The sequence below is a fragment of the Clupea harengus genome, chromosome 24, assembly GCF_900700415.2.
Source record: "Clupea harengus chromosome 24, Ch_v2.0.2, whole genome shotgun sequence".
Lineage (NCBI taxonomy): Eukaryota > Metazoa > Chordata > Actinopteri > Clupeiformes > Clupeidae > Clupea > Clupea harengus.
In genome coordinates, this window is record NC_045175.1 from 5631020 (window position 1) to 5645565 (window position 14546).

Consider the following 14546-nt stretch of genomic DNA (forward strand, 5'->3'; position numbering starts at 1 on the left):
ACATTTGATATGAGATGCATTGCTATCAAATGTGAAAGTTGCAGTCTGACCTCTGACCTCTCATATGTGCGTTTGCAACCCTGACTTACTTCCTGATTTTTTTCCCCCTGAAATGTACAGATATCGATGAATGCCAGCCAGGTCGTTGCCATAGAGATGCAATCTGCTACAACACCCAGGGTTCGTTCACCTGCCAGTGTCGTCCGGGTTTCTATGGTGACGGCTTCCAATGCGCACCCGACTCAGGTAGGTCTCCAACTATTCTGTATCTTCTGTGTGTGTGTGTGTGTGTGTGTGAGAGAGGGAGTAACGTGTTTTTGTACAGTAGAAACACATTAGAATAATATGATGCACAGAGCATACCAGAAAGTCAGTGCAGAAGAGTGAATGAGAGAAATGGAGAGAGAGAGAGAGAGAGAGAGAGAGAGAGAGAGAGAGAGCGTGAGAGGGAGGTGGGAATGAAATAAATGGGGGGAACAGCTGTGAGCAGGTTTCGTTTTCTCCCTTGAGAGTAATGTCCACACCACAGAGACGGCCATCAGACTCTGCTAACGCTAATCCATCCATCTGGCTGCAGTAGCCACAGCCTGAGTGCACGGAAACATAGATATTATAGACTGACCAGGATCATAGATATTATAGACTGAAAAGGAACATAGATATTATAGACTGACCAGGATCATACATATCATAAACTGGACAGGAACATAGATATGAAATAATGATACACTGTGACAAAATAATGAATCGCTGTCTTCTGCGGACCAGAGTCCTGCGAAACGAATATGACAGTGCAGATCTCTGTTTTATCTTGTATTCTTTCTCTCCCTCCCTTTTTGAGCCAAAGCAGTAAACCTCACAATCACAGAGGAACACACTGTGCTCTCCCTCTAAATGGATGGGGGGAGACAGACAGAGAGAGAGAGAGAGAGAGAGTGAGAGGAGGAGATAGGATAGCATGATGATGAACCCCTGAGTAAGAAGAGAAGGATCAGAGAGAATGAGAGAGTGAGAGAGAAAGAGAGAGAGAATGAGAGAGTGAGAGAGAAAGAGAGAGAGTGAGAGAAAGAGAGATAGAGAGCGAGAGAGAGAGAGAGAGAGAGAGAGAGAGAGAGAATGGATAGTGTAAAGAGAGTGATTGATAAAAGGATTTGTTCTAGTCTTTTGGCTCTCTGCCTCAACTGCCCACCCAGATTCTCTCCCCTGCTCCAACTGAGACATCTTTTAAGATCTCTTAATTCATCCTGGTCAAAGATTACACACTAACCCCACCATCATCCCTTAATTCATCCTGGTCAAAGATTACACACTAACCCCACCATCATCCCTTAATTCATCCTGGTCAAATATTACACACTAACCCCACTGTCAGTCCTTGGGTGGAGTTACAAAACGAATTTGACCTCGCTCTAAACAAAGCCACTTGTCATATGCCTTTACAAATAGTTACAATGTTTGGAGACTTGTATGAGCTCATTGGTCACATGACATGCGATCTATCTTCTGTGGCGATAGCCTCATGGTTAGAAATGAATCTGTCAGCAGTCAGAGAAGCGTGTAATCTGGGTGAGTGTGTATTAGGACTTTATGCATTGTATGCTGGTTTGGAGGACGGCAAGCAACCGTGTTCAACTAGAGAAGGTCATCTGTGTGTATTCAGTACACACATACAGAGAGAAGTAACAGGTTTAGGTTTTTATCACAGCTTGGCTTGCCCTGGAATGTGGACCTTTGGCTTTGGTGTTACTAAGGCCACACTGAAACAGCTTGAGGTGGGGGATTCTTCTCATGAAAAGAAAGAAAGAAAGAAAGAAAGAAAGACAGAAATAAAGAGAAAGGAAGAACAAATCAGTAACAGCTGAACTAAATAAATATTTTCAGGAGGATTCATTCAGTTCATCTGTAGTAGAATGCAGTGTGCATAAGATGTCTCCTCTTATTTTAGCTAGACTTAAGAACTCTAGAACTGCCTTTAGAACTCCAGAACGGTGTTTAGAACTCTAGAACATAAACATGTGTTTAGCAGCATGACAAGCTACATCCGCCAAAATAATCATACGGTTCAACCACCACCCCTCTGAAAGTGTTTCAACATAAACATGAACATTATAACAGTCATGAAGGGGGAATAATTGCAGGACTGTTGTATTACACTGCATTAGTTCTCACTAGGTTTACCTAACACAATGGCAACTGAGAGTTTATGTGCTCTTTTATAGTCTGTTCAACACAATTCTGTCACAGTATCCTGTACCCTGCTTTTATTCCCATGTCTGATCCAGTTACTGTAAGTGACAGTATACTACTGCTGAGCAATCACACTTCACATTTTTGGGGTAAATGCATGTCTAGTTGACTCTTGCTGTCTCCTCTCCTCCAATGCTGTTGGTTTTTCTCCCTCTTCCCCACACCCACTCTCTCTCTCCCTCTCTCTCTCTCTCTCCCCCACTCTCTCTCTCTCTCTCTGTCTCTCTCTCGCATGCGCTCCGTCGGAGGGTCTAATTTTAGGGCAGGTGTCCTCTCTGTGGCGGCTGGTTAATTAAAGTGTGGTTCAGCTCCCGTTGCGGTTTTGCCATATTTTATACCCGTTTTACAACCTCAGGGACACAGGGCATCATTTGGGTTCCTGTGTGTTGGACAGCATTCTAGGTTTTCTTTTAGTGAGCTTGTCTCTCTCTTTCTCCCTCTCTCTCTTTCACCCTCTCTCATTTTTTATGCTTGTCTTTTTGTCCTTCCCTTGACCTTTGTCACGTGGTTTAAAATGTATCTTCTTCTTCTTCTTCTTCCTCCTCTTCTTCATCTGGTTCTGTCTTCTTCTATTCCTTACTCCTCTTCTTCTTGTCCGTCTTCTTCTTCTCCTCCTTTCCCCCAGACAGGGTCTGTCTTCATGCCTCCCCCCCCACCCCTCTGTTGTTGTTTTATTTGTTTGTTTTGTGGTCAGACATCCTCAGCCAAAGGGCTCTGTTTTGTCTGCTCTGTGGTCTTACCAGACATACTTCCTACAGCTAGAACCTCTTCCTCTCTCTCTCTCTCTCTCTCTCTCTCTCTCTCTCCCTCCCTCGCTTTCTTTTCTCCCTCTCCCCCTCGCTCTGTTTTATCTGCTCTGTGGTCTTACCAGACATACTTCCTACAGCTAGAACCTCTTCTTCTCTCTCTCTCTCTCTCTCTCTCTCCCTCGCTTTCTTTTCTCCCTCTCCCCCTCGCTCTTGTTTTTTCTGCCTTTCTCTTCCTCCCTCTGCCCCTCTCTCTTTCACTCTCTCTCTCTCTCGCTTCATTCCTTCTCTCTTTCTCTCCCTCCACATTCCAGTTGCTCTCTCCTCTATCTTCTGCTCTTCCCCTCTGCCTCTCTAACGCTCTCTCCATCTCTCTCTCTCTCTAACTCTCTCTCTCTCTCCATCTCTCTCTCTCTCTCTCTCTCTCTCTCTCTCCAGACTCTAAAGTCACTTATATGTTTTCGCCCCCCCCACCCCACAGTCTATCATGAAGGCCTGTGGCTTACAGACAAACTCATCCCATAAGTGCTTAGATGTTTCATGACCGAGCTCAAGAGTCCTTTCCTGTTGATTTCCTGTCTCTTTTTTTTTTTTAACCCACACCAGAACCAAATGCAATACATTGAAACTGCTTACAGCTCTATGAATATCTATGCATAGCAGTAGATAATAACGTATTTGTGTGCGTTATGGTTGCTCTTATGGACATATACCGCACACATGTACTCATTTATCATTGTGGTGAAAGGGCCATGATGAGTAATGCCTCTTGACGTACAAGTTGGCCCACATTGGTTACTTTGATGTGCTCTGACATGTGTTACATTATTATAATTAAATAAATCTTATAACATAAACATCAACCTCCACATGTTAAATATGAGTGGAAACATGCATTCTCAAAATACATGCTTGAAATGTGTACACCCTAAAGCGTATATTTTATGTAGGACCAGCCTGTGCTTTTCTTTGCAACATCTAAACCACATACCACATCATATATACACACACAGTATTCATGTAGTCAGACATGGGTAAACACCCTTAAAGTACAAACATCCTAATATGTATATTTCCCCTTTTTCTCCTCCTCTTAGAGCGTGAGAAGACAGCCTGTGAGAGACACAGAGAGAGGGCCCAGTCGGCCTCGGCCAATACCGGGGGGTACTTTTTCTTCCGCCCGCGCCCCGCCGTGGGGCAGTATGTCCCCACCTGCGACCCGTACGGGTCCTACGACCCCATGCAGTGCCACGGCAGCCTGGGCCAATGCTGGTGTGTGGATCGCGAGGGGCAGGAGATCACCGGAACCAGGACTGGACCTGGCAGCACGCCCAGCTGTGAGTGCTGACATAGACACACACACACACACACACACACACACAGACACAGACACAGACACAGACACAGACACAGACACACACACACACACACACACACACACACACACACACACACAAAGACACACAGACACACACAGAGACACACACACACACACACACACACAGACAGACACAGACACACACACACACACACACACACACACGCTGTGAGACAATGTCTGGTGTTAATGTTGAATGGAACATAGTGTAAAATATGTTAAAACATAATACACACACACACAGTCACACAGACGCACAGACACACACACACACACACACACACACACACACACACACGCCTAGACACACATATAGACACAGTCACTCAGAAGTGGGCTTTGTGTTTCTGACAACACAAAATGCAAACTCAAGGATCTTCGTAGTAGCTGCGTTGGCATTCCTACATTGTTTCTGTAGCCAAACCAAGTGTAATTACAAGCATTTACATGTAGTCACTCGTCCTCACTCCCTAACCACCACTCTCCTCTCTTTTCTTCTCTCTTCATCACCAATGACATTCACATTTATTAATGCATTTAGCAGACGCTGTTTTCAATAGCGACTTACAGTACAGCGCAGTACAGATAGAAATGTTTCATATATATCAAACCCATGACCTTGGTGTTGCTCCACCACTTGCTCCACTAGTTGAGCCTCAGGAACTCTGACCTTTGACCCCACATGACCCCTCTCCCCCTCTGTCCCGCAGGTATTGACCAGGGCGTGGCCCCGACCCCGGTCGGCCCCACCCCTCGCCCGGACGTGAGCCCCCTGGCCCCGGGTGCCAGCCTGCTGTTTGCCCAGAGTGGCAAGATCGAGCACGTGCCCCTCAGCGGAGAGAGAATGCTCAAGGAGGAGGCCAAGACCCTGCTGCACGTCCCCGTGAGTCACACTCACACACACACACACTAATATACACACATGTACACACACACACACACACACACACACACACATCAGCCTCAGCGGAGAGAGCATGCTCAAGGAGGAGGCCAAGACCCTGCTGCACGTCCCCGTGAGTCACACTCACACACACACACACTAATATACACACATGTACATACACACACACACACACATCAGCCTCAGCGGGGAGAGCATGCTCAAGGAGGAGGCTGCACGTCCCCGTGAGTCACACTCACACACACACACACTAATATACACACATGTACACACACACACACACACACACACACACACACACACATCAGCCTCAGCGGAGAGAGCATGCTCAAGGAGGAGGCCAAGACCCTGCTGCACGTCCCCGTGAGTCACACTCTCACACACACACACACTAATATACACACATGTACATACACACACACACACACATCAGCCTCAGCGGGGAGAGCATGCTCAAGGAGGAGGCTGCACGTCCCTGTGAGTCACACTCACATACACACACACTAATATACACACATGTACACACACACACTAATATACACACGTGTACACACGCACATACATCACACACTAATATATACACATACACACATACTAATATATACACATTTACACACACACACATACACGTGTACACTCACATACACACACACACACACACTAATATATACACATGTACACACATACACACACACACACACACACACACACATCACCACATACACACACACTTATACATACACATGTACACTCATAAACACGCACACACTAATATATACACATGTACATACAAACACACAAATATACACGTATACTGAATAGAGAATAACAGAGACATACACAGCTGGGTTTACAGTCAGTATTTAGGCTACCGGTGTTAGCCTAGTCATTTTTTTTACTTTTTTTTTTACTTTTACTTGGCTGGTAATAATGCTCATTCAAAAACATACGTATGACATCCTGGTAACAGTCAACATGATTGATTCAAGGATGTTGTCATTTGTTTGTCAACCTAGGTGTACATTACATAGGCTAACCACCATTGTATTTGTGTTAATTACATAGATTATTAATATTTGCCGGTACGTTTCGAAAATACATTCTCTCCAGACACCGGTCTGACAAGAAACCCTGATACACAGACATGTGCATACACACACACACACACACACACACACACACACACACACACACTGTACTAAGTTCTTCAGTAAGTTTATCTAGTTTTTCTAAGTAAATTTTTCTAGTTGAGGTGTGTCCTGCCCACACGACTCCTTTTATCTTTCCTGTACCCTCATCTCTCCCATCTCCTTCTCCCCCCCCCCCCCCCCCCCCCACCTCTCCATTCTTCTGCACCTCTACCTGAACATCCCCTCCACTCCTCCCCTCTCTCTGTCTCTCTCCCTGGACACAGTTGAATGGCAGCCTTGTGCGTCCCCTCCCTTCCTGTGTGCCCCTGGCTTTGTGTCCTCCGCTCAGGCTCGTCCTCGTCCCTCCGTCTCTGATTTCAACTCTTGAGTGGCTGGACAAACAGCTAGCCTGGCGGAAGCGCTTTCTAAATAGACCACCGGCGTGTCAGTTTCTCTTCCTCTTCCTCTGCGTTTGCTTCATTCACCCGCTTCCCCTCACTTCCTTTCTCGTGTTACACACTCGCCAGACCCACGGCACCATGGACGGAGTGAATGGAACAGAATGGGGGGGGGGGTCCTCTCTTCGCTCGTTTGTCCCACCCCCCCTTTCTCTGAAGTTCTTTCTTTATGTGGCCTCTCTGATAGATATGGATGGATGGATGTATGGATATAGAAAGAGAGGGAGACAGAAAGAGAGATAGAGAGGAGAGAGGAAGGAAGGAAGGAGGACAGACAGAGGGTGAGAGATCAGTATCGAGGAACAGGCCCAGACAGAGAGATCATGGGAAGAGGGAAGAGTGAAAGATTGGAGGAGATTTCAGAGAAAGAGAGTCAAATAGAGTGAAGAGAGAGAGAGGGAGAGAGAAAGGGAGAGGAAGAGAGAAAGGGAGAGGGAGAGAGAGAGGGAGAGAGAAAGAGAAAGGGAGAGGGTGTAGAGAGATTAATGTAGACAGAGACAAACAGACAGATAAACGCGGAGAGGGAGTTAGGAAGGAAAATAGAGAGTGCAGAGAGATGAAGAGAGAGATAGCATGCAATGAGATGAAGGGAGAGGGAGAGATAGCATGCGTGGAATGACAAAAGAGGAACAAAGAGAAAGAGGAAGAGCATGCAGATGAAGAACAGTGTGTGTATGAGAGAAAGAGAGTGAGAGAGAAAGAGAGAGAGAAAGAGGGAGAGAGAGTGAGAGAGAAAGGGGGAGTGAGATAGAGAGTGAGAGAGAGAGAGTGACAGAGAAAGAGAGTGAGAGAGAGAGAGAGAAAGAGAGAGTGAGAGAGAGAGAGTGCGCTAATTCTGATGCCCCGAGTTCCTCACCCTCTGCGGTGGCACGTCATGCATTCCTGACGGACAGGCCACCCTTTATGCCCTTACCGCCCCTCTGTATCTACCCCCACACCCCCCTCCTCCAGGGCCCCTCGGCCCTTTCTCCTGCTCTGTTGTGGTGGGCTCCAGAGCTCCAGAGCCAAGGGCCCTCCGGCCTCTCCCCTGTCCCTCCCCTGTAGCCCCGGGCCTGGAACAAAGGGTAGCGCTGTTCAGTGTGGGGACAAGATGGGGGTTTCTGGGTGGCGCAGCGAGGATGGTGATGAACTTTGACGAGTTTTGAAAGCGTGTGTGTGTGTGTGTTTGTGTGTGTGTGTGTGTGTGTGTGTGTGTGTGTGTGTGTGTGTGTGTCTGTGTTTATCTGTCTTCTGTCCATCTGAAGAGGAGAATGTGGATGATCTTACCCGATTGGATGGGCGTCAAGTATTCAACACAACAGCAGATCAATTAAGTTAACATATGAAGGCGCCGCACAAAGTGTGTGGTCTACCATTGAGGTTAAAACATAAAGGATCAGTTCCATATAAATGACTTGTTATACTATGCTAGCTATGTATGCCCAGTTAACACCGGTCGCTCCTTTCTTCTCCTTGCAGAGAATGTGGGTCGTCTCTGTGCTAACTCACTTTGTTTGCTTTGTTGCTTGTAAGGTGAGCTAGAGACATCGGTTGTAGCTGTTTGTGCTAAATAAACTCGTTGACATTCAGGTAGCGGCGCGTACTTAGCTGACAAGGAATCTTAGGCAGGCTCTCGCGTCACTTCCGTAAGAGGAGAGTTCGGTGCCGGAGTCAGGACTGTGCGCGCGTAGAGAGCGTTTAAGTGAAGGTGGTCGGGAGCGGTAAGAAAATAAGAGAAAGGACAACAGGGGAGCTGGGTTTTCTTGGCCAGGTCAGGGGTGTAGTTACAGTTACAGGAAGTGAATGGAGGAGAGGAGAGGTGCGACTGCTTACGTCATGGCTCACGTTTCACAGGAAAAGTTCTGTTTAAATCACAAAATGAATGAATTCATCTGTGGAGTTCCTACAGATGTGAAATCGTTCCATTTTTCATTAGGTCTCCCTTTCATCAAGTCAGTCAAGTACAGCATACACTGGAGTCCAATTAGTTATTCTTATAATATTAATCATATTTCTGAAAACTCCACGAAGAAAATTGAATTATCTGTGATTTACACCCCTGTATATTCCCTGGCTCTGTGCTGTCTGTGTTTCTGATTTACTCAAGACCTCATGGTGGTAATTGGTCTGTGGGTAGAGCCTAACCACGTCACACTGACCCCAAATCAGTTAATTTATAGGGCTCTGAGACCACCAGAGAGGGAGCGAAAACATGCAAATATACACAATATACAATATCAGTAATGTCAATGTGGATTGAAGTGGAAACCTAATCATTCTAACTGTTGTGATGCTGTTTTCGAGGTTTAGGTGGTAATTGCTGCCATTTAAAAGCACTGTTGTGTCACAACTGTTTTAAGAGAAAGAGAGGGAGTGCTTGAAATTATATTCTCTCTCTGATTTCATCAATAAACGTTGTGCAACACTTTTTGGAAACTGAAGCTCTTCTTCCTCCATTTTGTGATTCTGTCTTTCAGACTATCTCTCTGTCAGCAAACACAGTTCTGCCTTTTCCCTAATATTGTACTTTTCACTGATATTTTGTGACGTTGTTTTTCAGGATAAGGTGGTGATAGGGCGATTGTTCTAGGCCTATGACTGCACGGATGGAGGTGTCTTGTTTTCTAACTTTGCCCTCCATTTTGAAATGTTGTTTTCCAGGATAAGGTGGTGATTGCCCTGGCTTATGACTGTGTGGACAAGATGGTGTACTGGTCAGACATCACCCAACCGGCCATCAGCAGAGTCGCTCTACGAGGAGGAGAGCCCACCACCCTCATTAAGGCTGGTGAGTTATCACTGACCTGAGATCACTAACACACACACACACACAATTCATACGCAGCAAACACAATTCAAAGATGTGTTTGGTGAATTGACTCTGCAAAGTTCAGTATGGTTCAGCATTTAATGGAGTTTAAATGACGCCCCTCTCTTTCGCCCCCTACTTCCTCTCTCTCTCTTTCTGACCTGGGTGACTCCTCTCCTCTCCCCTCCGTCCCTCCAGTCCTGAGAAGTTTCCAAAAAACTGCCATAGATGATGTCCCCTGTATCTTTCTTAACTTGCCTCTCCTTGTTGCCCCAGACCTCTAACCTAAGTGCCTCTCCTCTCTTGTTGCCCCAGACCTGGGCAGCCCAGAGGGCATTGCCATAGACCACCTCTCTCGCCTCATGTTCTGGACGGACTCCATGATGGACCGCATCGAGGTGTCCAAGCTGGACGGCAGCCACCGCCGCGTGCTCTTTGACGATGACCTCATCAACCCTCGTCCTATCGTTGCTGATCCCATCAACGGGTACAATACTCATATATATATATATGCTATAACGCATTCATAAATGATATATTACTGTGTTATAACATAATTTGGTAGTAACTCTATGCAGTACTGGCAAAAAGCTGAATGCCATCATTTTTAGTACTATGTGTAAAATTGTGCTGTAAAATGCAAATTATACTCTAAAATGTATACTTTTGTAATAACCATTGAAATGTTTGTAGATAATGGTTTACGGTCTTTGTAGTGTTGTATAATGTGTATTTATTTCCACACGGAGGACAGCAAGCAGCCCACTGATTTATCTCACCTTCTTGTAATCCTGTCTAGGCGCCTCTACTGGTCAGACTGGAACAGGGACGGCCCCAAGCTGGAGATGGCCAACATGGACGGCACAGACAGGAGCGTCCTGGTGTCCGAGGACCTGGGCCTCCCCAACGGTTTGACCTTTGACCCCCAGACCAGGCAGCTGTGCTGGGCTGATGCCGGTAAGGATCTGCTACTAACACCTTCGTTGTTTGGTTTGGGTAACCTTATTATTTAAAGTATGCAACAATTTGCCACTTTTTGAAGGCAGCTAGTACTAATATCATCTTCAAATACATTTTCATAGTGTATAGTTATTTGAAGGACTGATAAACACACCTGTCTTTCCAACTAACTGGTTAGGCTATGCAGTTCTGTGGTCCAGTCCACCCTTTCTCAGCACATCGTCAACTACAGTATATGGCTAAAAGCCTTTTATCAGTGCCAGCTGTGCTGCTGTTGGTGTTTGTAAGGGTTTTACAGGCCTTTTTTGTAGTTAGATTGCTAGTTTTTGACCAAAACTCCTTACTGCTGCTTTAACATAGATGTTATAATATTGAATGTGTAGTCAAATCCTCCCAAATTCATGCTAAAATAAGTGTGGAAATCACCTTTGTTTATCTCTCTCTTTTTCCTTCTCTTTCAGGCACTCGTAAAGTGGAATGCATTGACCCCTATACCCGTCAGAGGAGAAGGATTGTTGAAGGCATCCAGTACCCATTCGCTGTAGTGCACTATGGAAGCAACCTCTTCTACACCGACTGGAGGAGGTAGGAAAACTACAACTCCCATAAGACTCTTTTTTTTTCAGGCCAATCACCATCGGTTCCTCTTGATTTTCAAATTCGAATTACATTCAAAGTGATGCAGAATGGATGCATGTTTGTATCTTCTCACACATCAGAAATTGATTGATTGAAATTGACTTATCGTCGCTAAGTGTTTCACAAATTGTTTAATGGTTGTCACGGTTAGTATACGTTATCGGTTAACCCTGCAGGAATTGTATTTGACCCCAACGGAATGCAGTCCATACATTATATTTGACCTTTGCCTAATATTTACCTAGTTCTGGAGTGCTTTAAACAACCCAGTCAATACCTGCCGAATGGTTTATGACCTGTTTAACACTCAAGGTTGTTTGCATGTGACTGTTTATGTCGAGTAGTCGGACACTGGTATGTGCTCTGTGAGTGGAATGTGGAACTTTATGTTAATCGTGCCAGACATTACACACGCTAACTCTAGCAATGCATTCCGTCACGTAACAGTTATTCAGAATCATTTGTGTGTTCAGTGGAGCGTCTATAGTTCTATGTTGTGTTGGCGGTTTCCAGGGAAGCCGTGGTTGCCGTGGACCGGAGGGCCGAGAAGGAGGTGGACGCCTTCCTGCCGCTGAGGCGCTCGCGGACCTACGGAATCACCGCCACTCACCCGCAGTGCCTACCAGGTGAGACACACACACTCAGTCCAACACCCGCAGTACCTACCAGGTGAGACACACACTCTGTCCAACACCCTCAGAAGCCACCCAGGTGAAACACACACACACTCAGTCCAACACCCGCAGTGCCTACCAGGTGAGACACACACTCTGTCCAACACCCTCAGAAGCCACCCAGGTGAAACACACACACACACTCAGTCCAACACCCGCAGCACCTAGCAGGTGAGACACACTGTTAATCTCCGGGGAAAAAGAGACCCAAATGCAGACCAAAAATGCGGGGGGAAAAAATAGGGTTTATTTGTACAACAAAGGTCAATTAAAAGTTCAAAAAATCAACACGCAAAAGATCCAAAAAATTCAAAAGGGTAACGCACAAAAGATCCAAAAAGGTAACGCACAAAAGATCCAAAAAACTCAGAGCAGTCAGAGCAGACGAAGAAACCCAAAAACAACAACTTATCTCAAGCCAGCAGATAGTCAGAAAACAGACGAGTTACAATCCAGGTTCTTCAGACAGATCTTAGGTTACGACCAGACATAGAACAAAGGGCAGACTGAACTTAAATACTGGAGGGGAAACAGATAATTGGTGGGAAGCAAACAGGAGGCAGGGGAAACTAATCAAGACAACAAGTAGACTGATTAACAGGACAGGTGTGGTAGATGATCACAGGGAAATGCAGGAAGTGACAAGGCAGGTGGGGCGGAGTGTCAGAACAAAACAGAAAACACATGGCATAACAAAAACACAAGGAGCACATGTCAAAACAAACACAATAGACACGTAACAGCCAGAGTCCCTTGAACATTAGAGAGGATACTAACACACACACTCAGTCCAACACCCGCAGTGCCTACCAGATGAGACACACACAGCCCTATGTATTCTTTTTTTCTGTGCATACAGTTAGTCTCAGTTGTGGACTTGTGTTACACTTGCACTGAGGATCAGTGACCACTCAATTATTATCAGCTTAGTGGCAGATCTCACGCCAGAAGCAAACCCTTAATTATAGTGTAACTAATGCAAGCAGCCTTGTGGCTTACAGACTTGCTTTTGGCCGCATTAAATTACTCTATTTAATGAAAACTACATTACAAAACGGACTTGCTGTAATGTTTCAAACCATTTTGAAAGTGAACAATTTAATTTAAAAAACTTAAAAAAGACAACAATTTAATTTAGAACTAAAAAAGGCAGTTTCATCTCACTGTCAGTGGCTGTGACTGTGCTACGCAAGTGTCATATGTCTCCCAAGGACATTTCAAGGTTCAACCTAAATTAATTCTTAACACAAACTTGTTCAGGAGCTCTATGCAGCTTTTTCTACTTGCAAGTTCTATGCCGGCTCCTTTTTTCATCGCCATTTCCACAGTCCCGGTGGATTAGTGCTATTGTATGTATATATGACGAACGGTCAACTTTGAACCACGTTGTGAATTAAAACTTGGACGAGTACTGTATGCCGCTCTCAGCTTCTCTGTAAGCTCTATACGCTCGTCTCTGCCTACGCATCGCTCACCAGATGGCTCCGCGTGTGTAACTTCCCACTGGGGAGCGACTGAGGCCCGGTCTGGTCCTGGCCATACGGCGATAACGTGCCTGTGTGGACCCACGGCTGGCTGGCTGTACGTACATACAGTACAACAGGGGCCTAGGGAATGTACACAGCACAGCTGACTTCCCTGCTGTCTGTGCTCGTCTCTGGTGCCGTTCTCACTGGTCTGGATGCAATTAGTCAGGCCTGATGGAATGCCTCACCCCACACATTCCCACACTCCCACACGCTCACAGACACATCTGCACTCTGGGCTGGATTGATCGTGTCTGGCCCTTCTCCCCCCCTCACTGGTGAGTGAGATGGATTGCCTTGGGTGACTGATCCAGATTGGTTGGTTTATGCGTAGTAATGATTGCAATGACATCCAATTGTACCAATGTTGCGTATTACAATAGGAATGGAAAAATTCAGCGTAGGAGCATAACAGCTAAATACTGTACCTGACGCAAACAGATAAACTAGCAGGCACGCTCACGGTCACACAAACTCTCATCAATGGTCTTCTTTAAAGCAGCAGGCTGAAACTAGCAAGCTACAAAAGCCTTGCAAACATCAACAACACCAACTTCTGTCCTTCACATGACCATATCAAAATGAATTTGAAGATTATGCCAAAACAAGCTGCCTATTAAAATATTTCTGTTACTTTAACGGCTGAGCACTGTGTGCTGTAGTTCCTTTATCAGTAGCTATGACTACACCTGACCCCTGACCTTTAATGTAGGGATTCTCAGTCCTGTTCCTGGAACTCCCCTGTTCGGTTCTGTCTGTGTGTATTCTGCCTTCCCTCACACTGCATACTTACATACATCAGTGGCAGCCTTGCTTAGCTTAGCACACCCTTTTAAATTAACCAGGACCATTTTAAGGACACTGACTTAAATCAGGTGAGCTTGTAGGAGTAGATAGAAGACTTTTAGTGCGGAGGTAAACCATGAACTGGATTCAGAGGCCTTCCTCCTCCCTATCCTTCCCTCTTATCCATGTGTGTAGCAGCTGGAATGTGCCAGGTCTGTGTATCTCCGAGTGCTTTATCATCAGCGGTTATTGCAAGAGGAGAGTCTCCCCAAGGATTGTTTGGCTATCAGCTATGTAGCAATTTGAAGCT

At 45.7% G+C, this 14546-nt stretch overlaps 1 protein-coding gene across 1 annotated transcript in view; it reads left to right on the forward strand.

Annotated features, from left to right (window-relative positions):
• The window catches only part of LOC105890319 (nidogen-1-like), a 39969-nt gene that overhangs the window by 23950 nt on the left and 1473 nt on the right, over window positions 1-14546 (forward strand). The window contains exons 12-19 of the mRNA XM_031561764.2: window positions 121-246; window positions 4091-4330; window positions 5082-5254; window positions 9504-9630; window positions 9967-10138; window positions 10451-10608; window positions 11073-11196; window positions 11764-11876. Of these exons, the coding sequence (XP_031417624.2) occupies window positions 121-246; window positions 4091-4330; window positions 5082-5254; window positions 9504-9630; window positions 9967-10138; window positions 10451-10608; window positions 11073-11196; window positions 11764-11876 (1233 nt within the window). The remainder of the gene's footprint in view (window positions 1-120; window positions 247-4090; window positions 4331-5081; window positions 5255-9503; window positions 9631-9966; window positions 10139-10450; window positions 10609-11072; window positions 11197-11763; window positions 11877-14546) is intronic.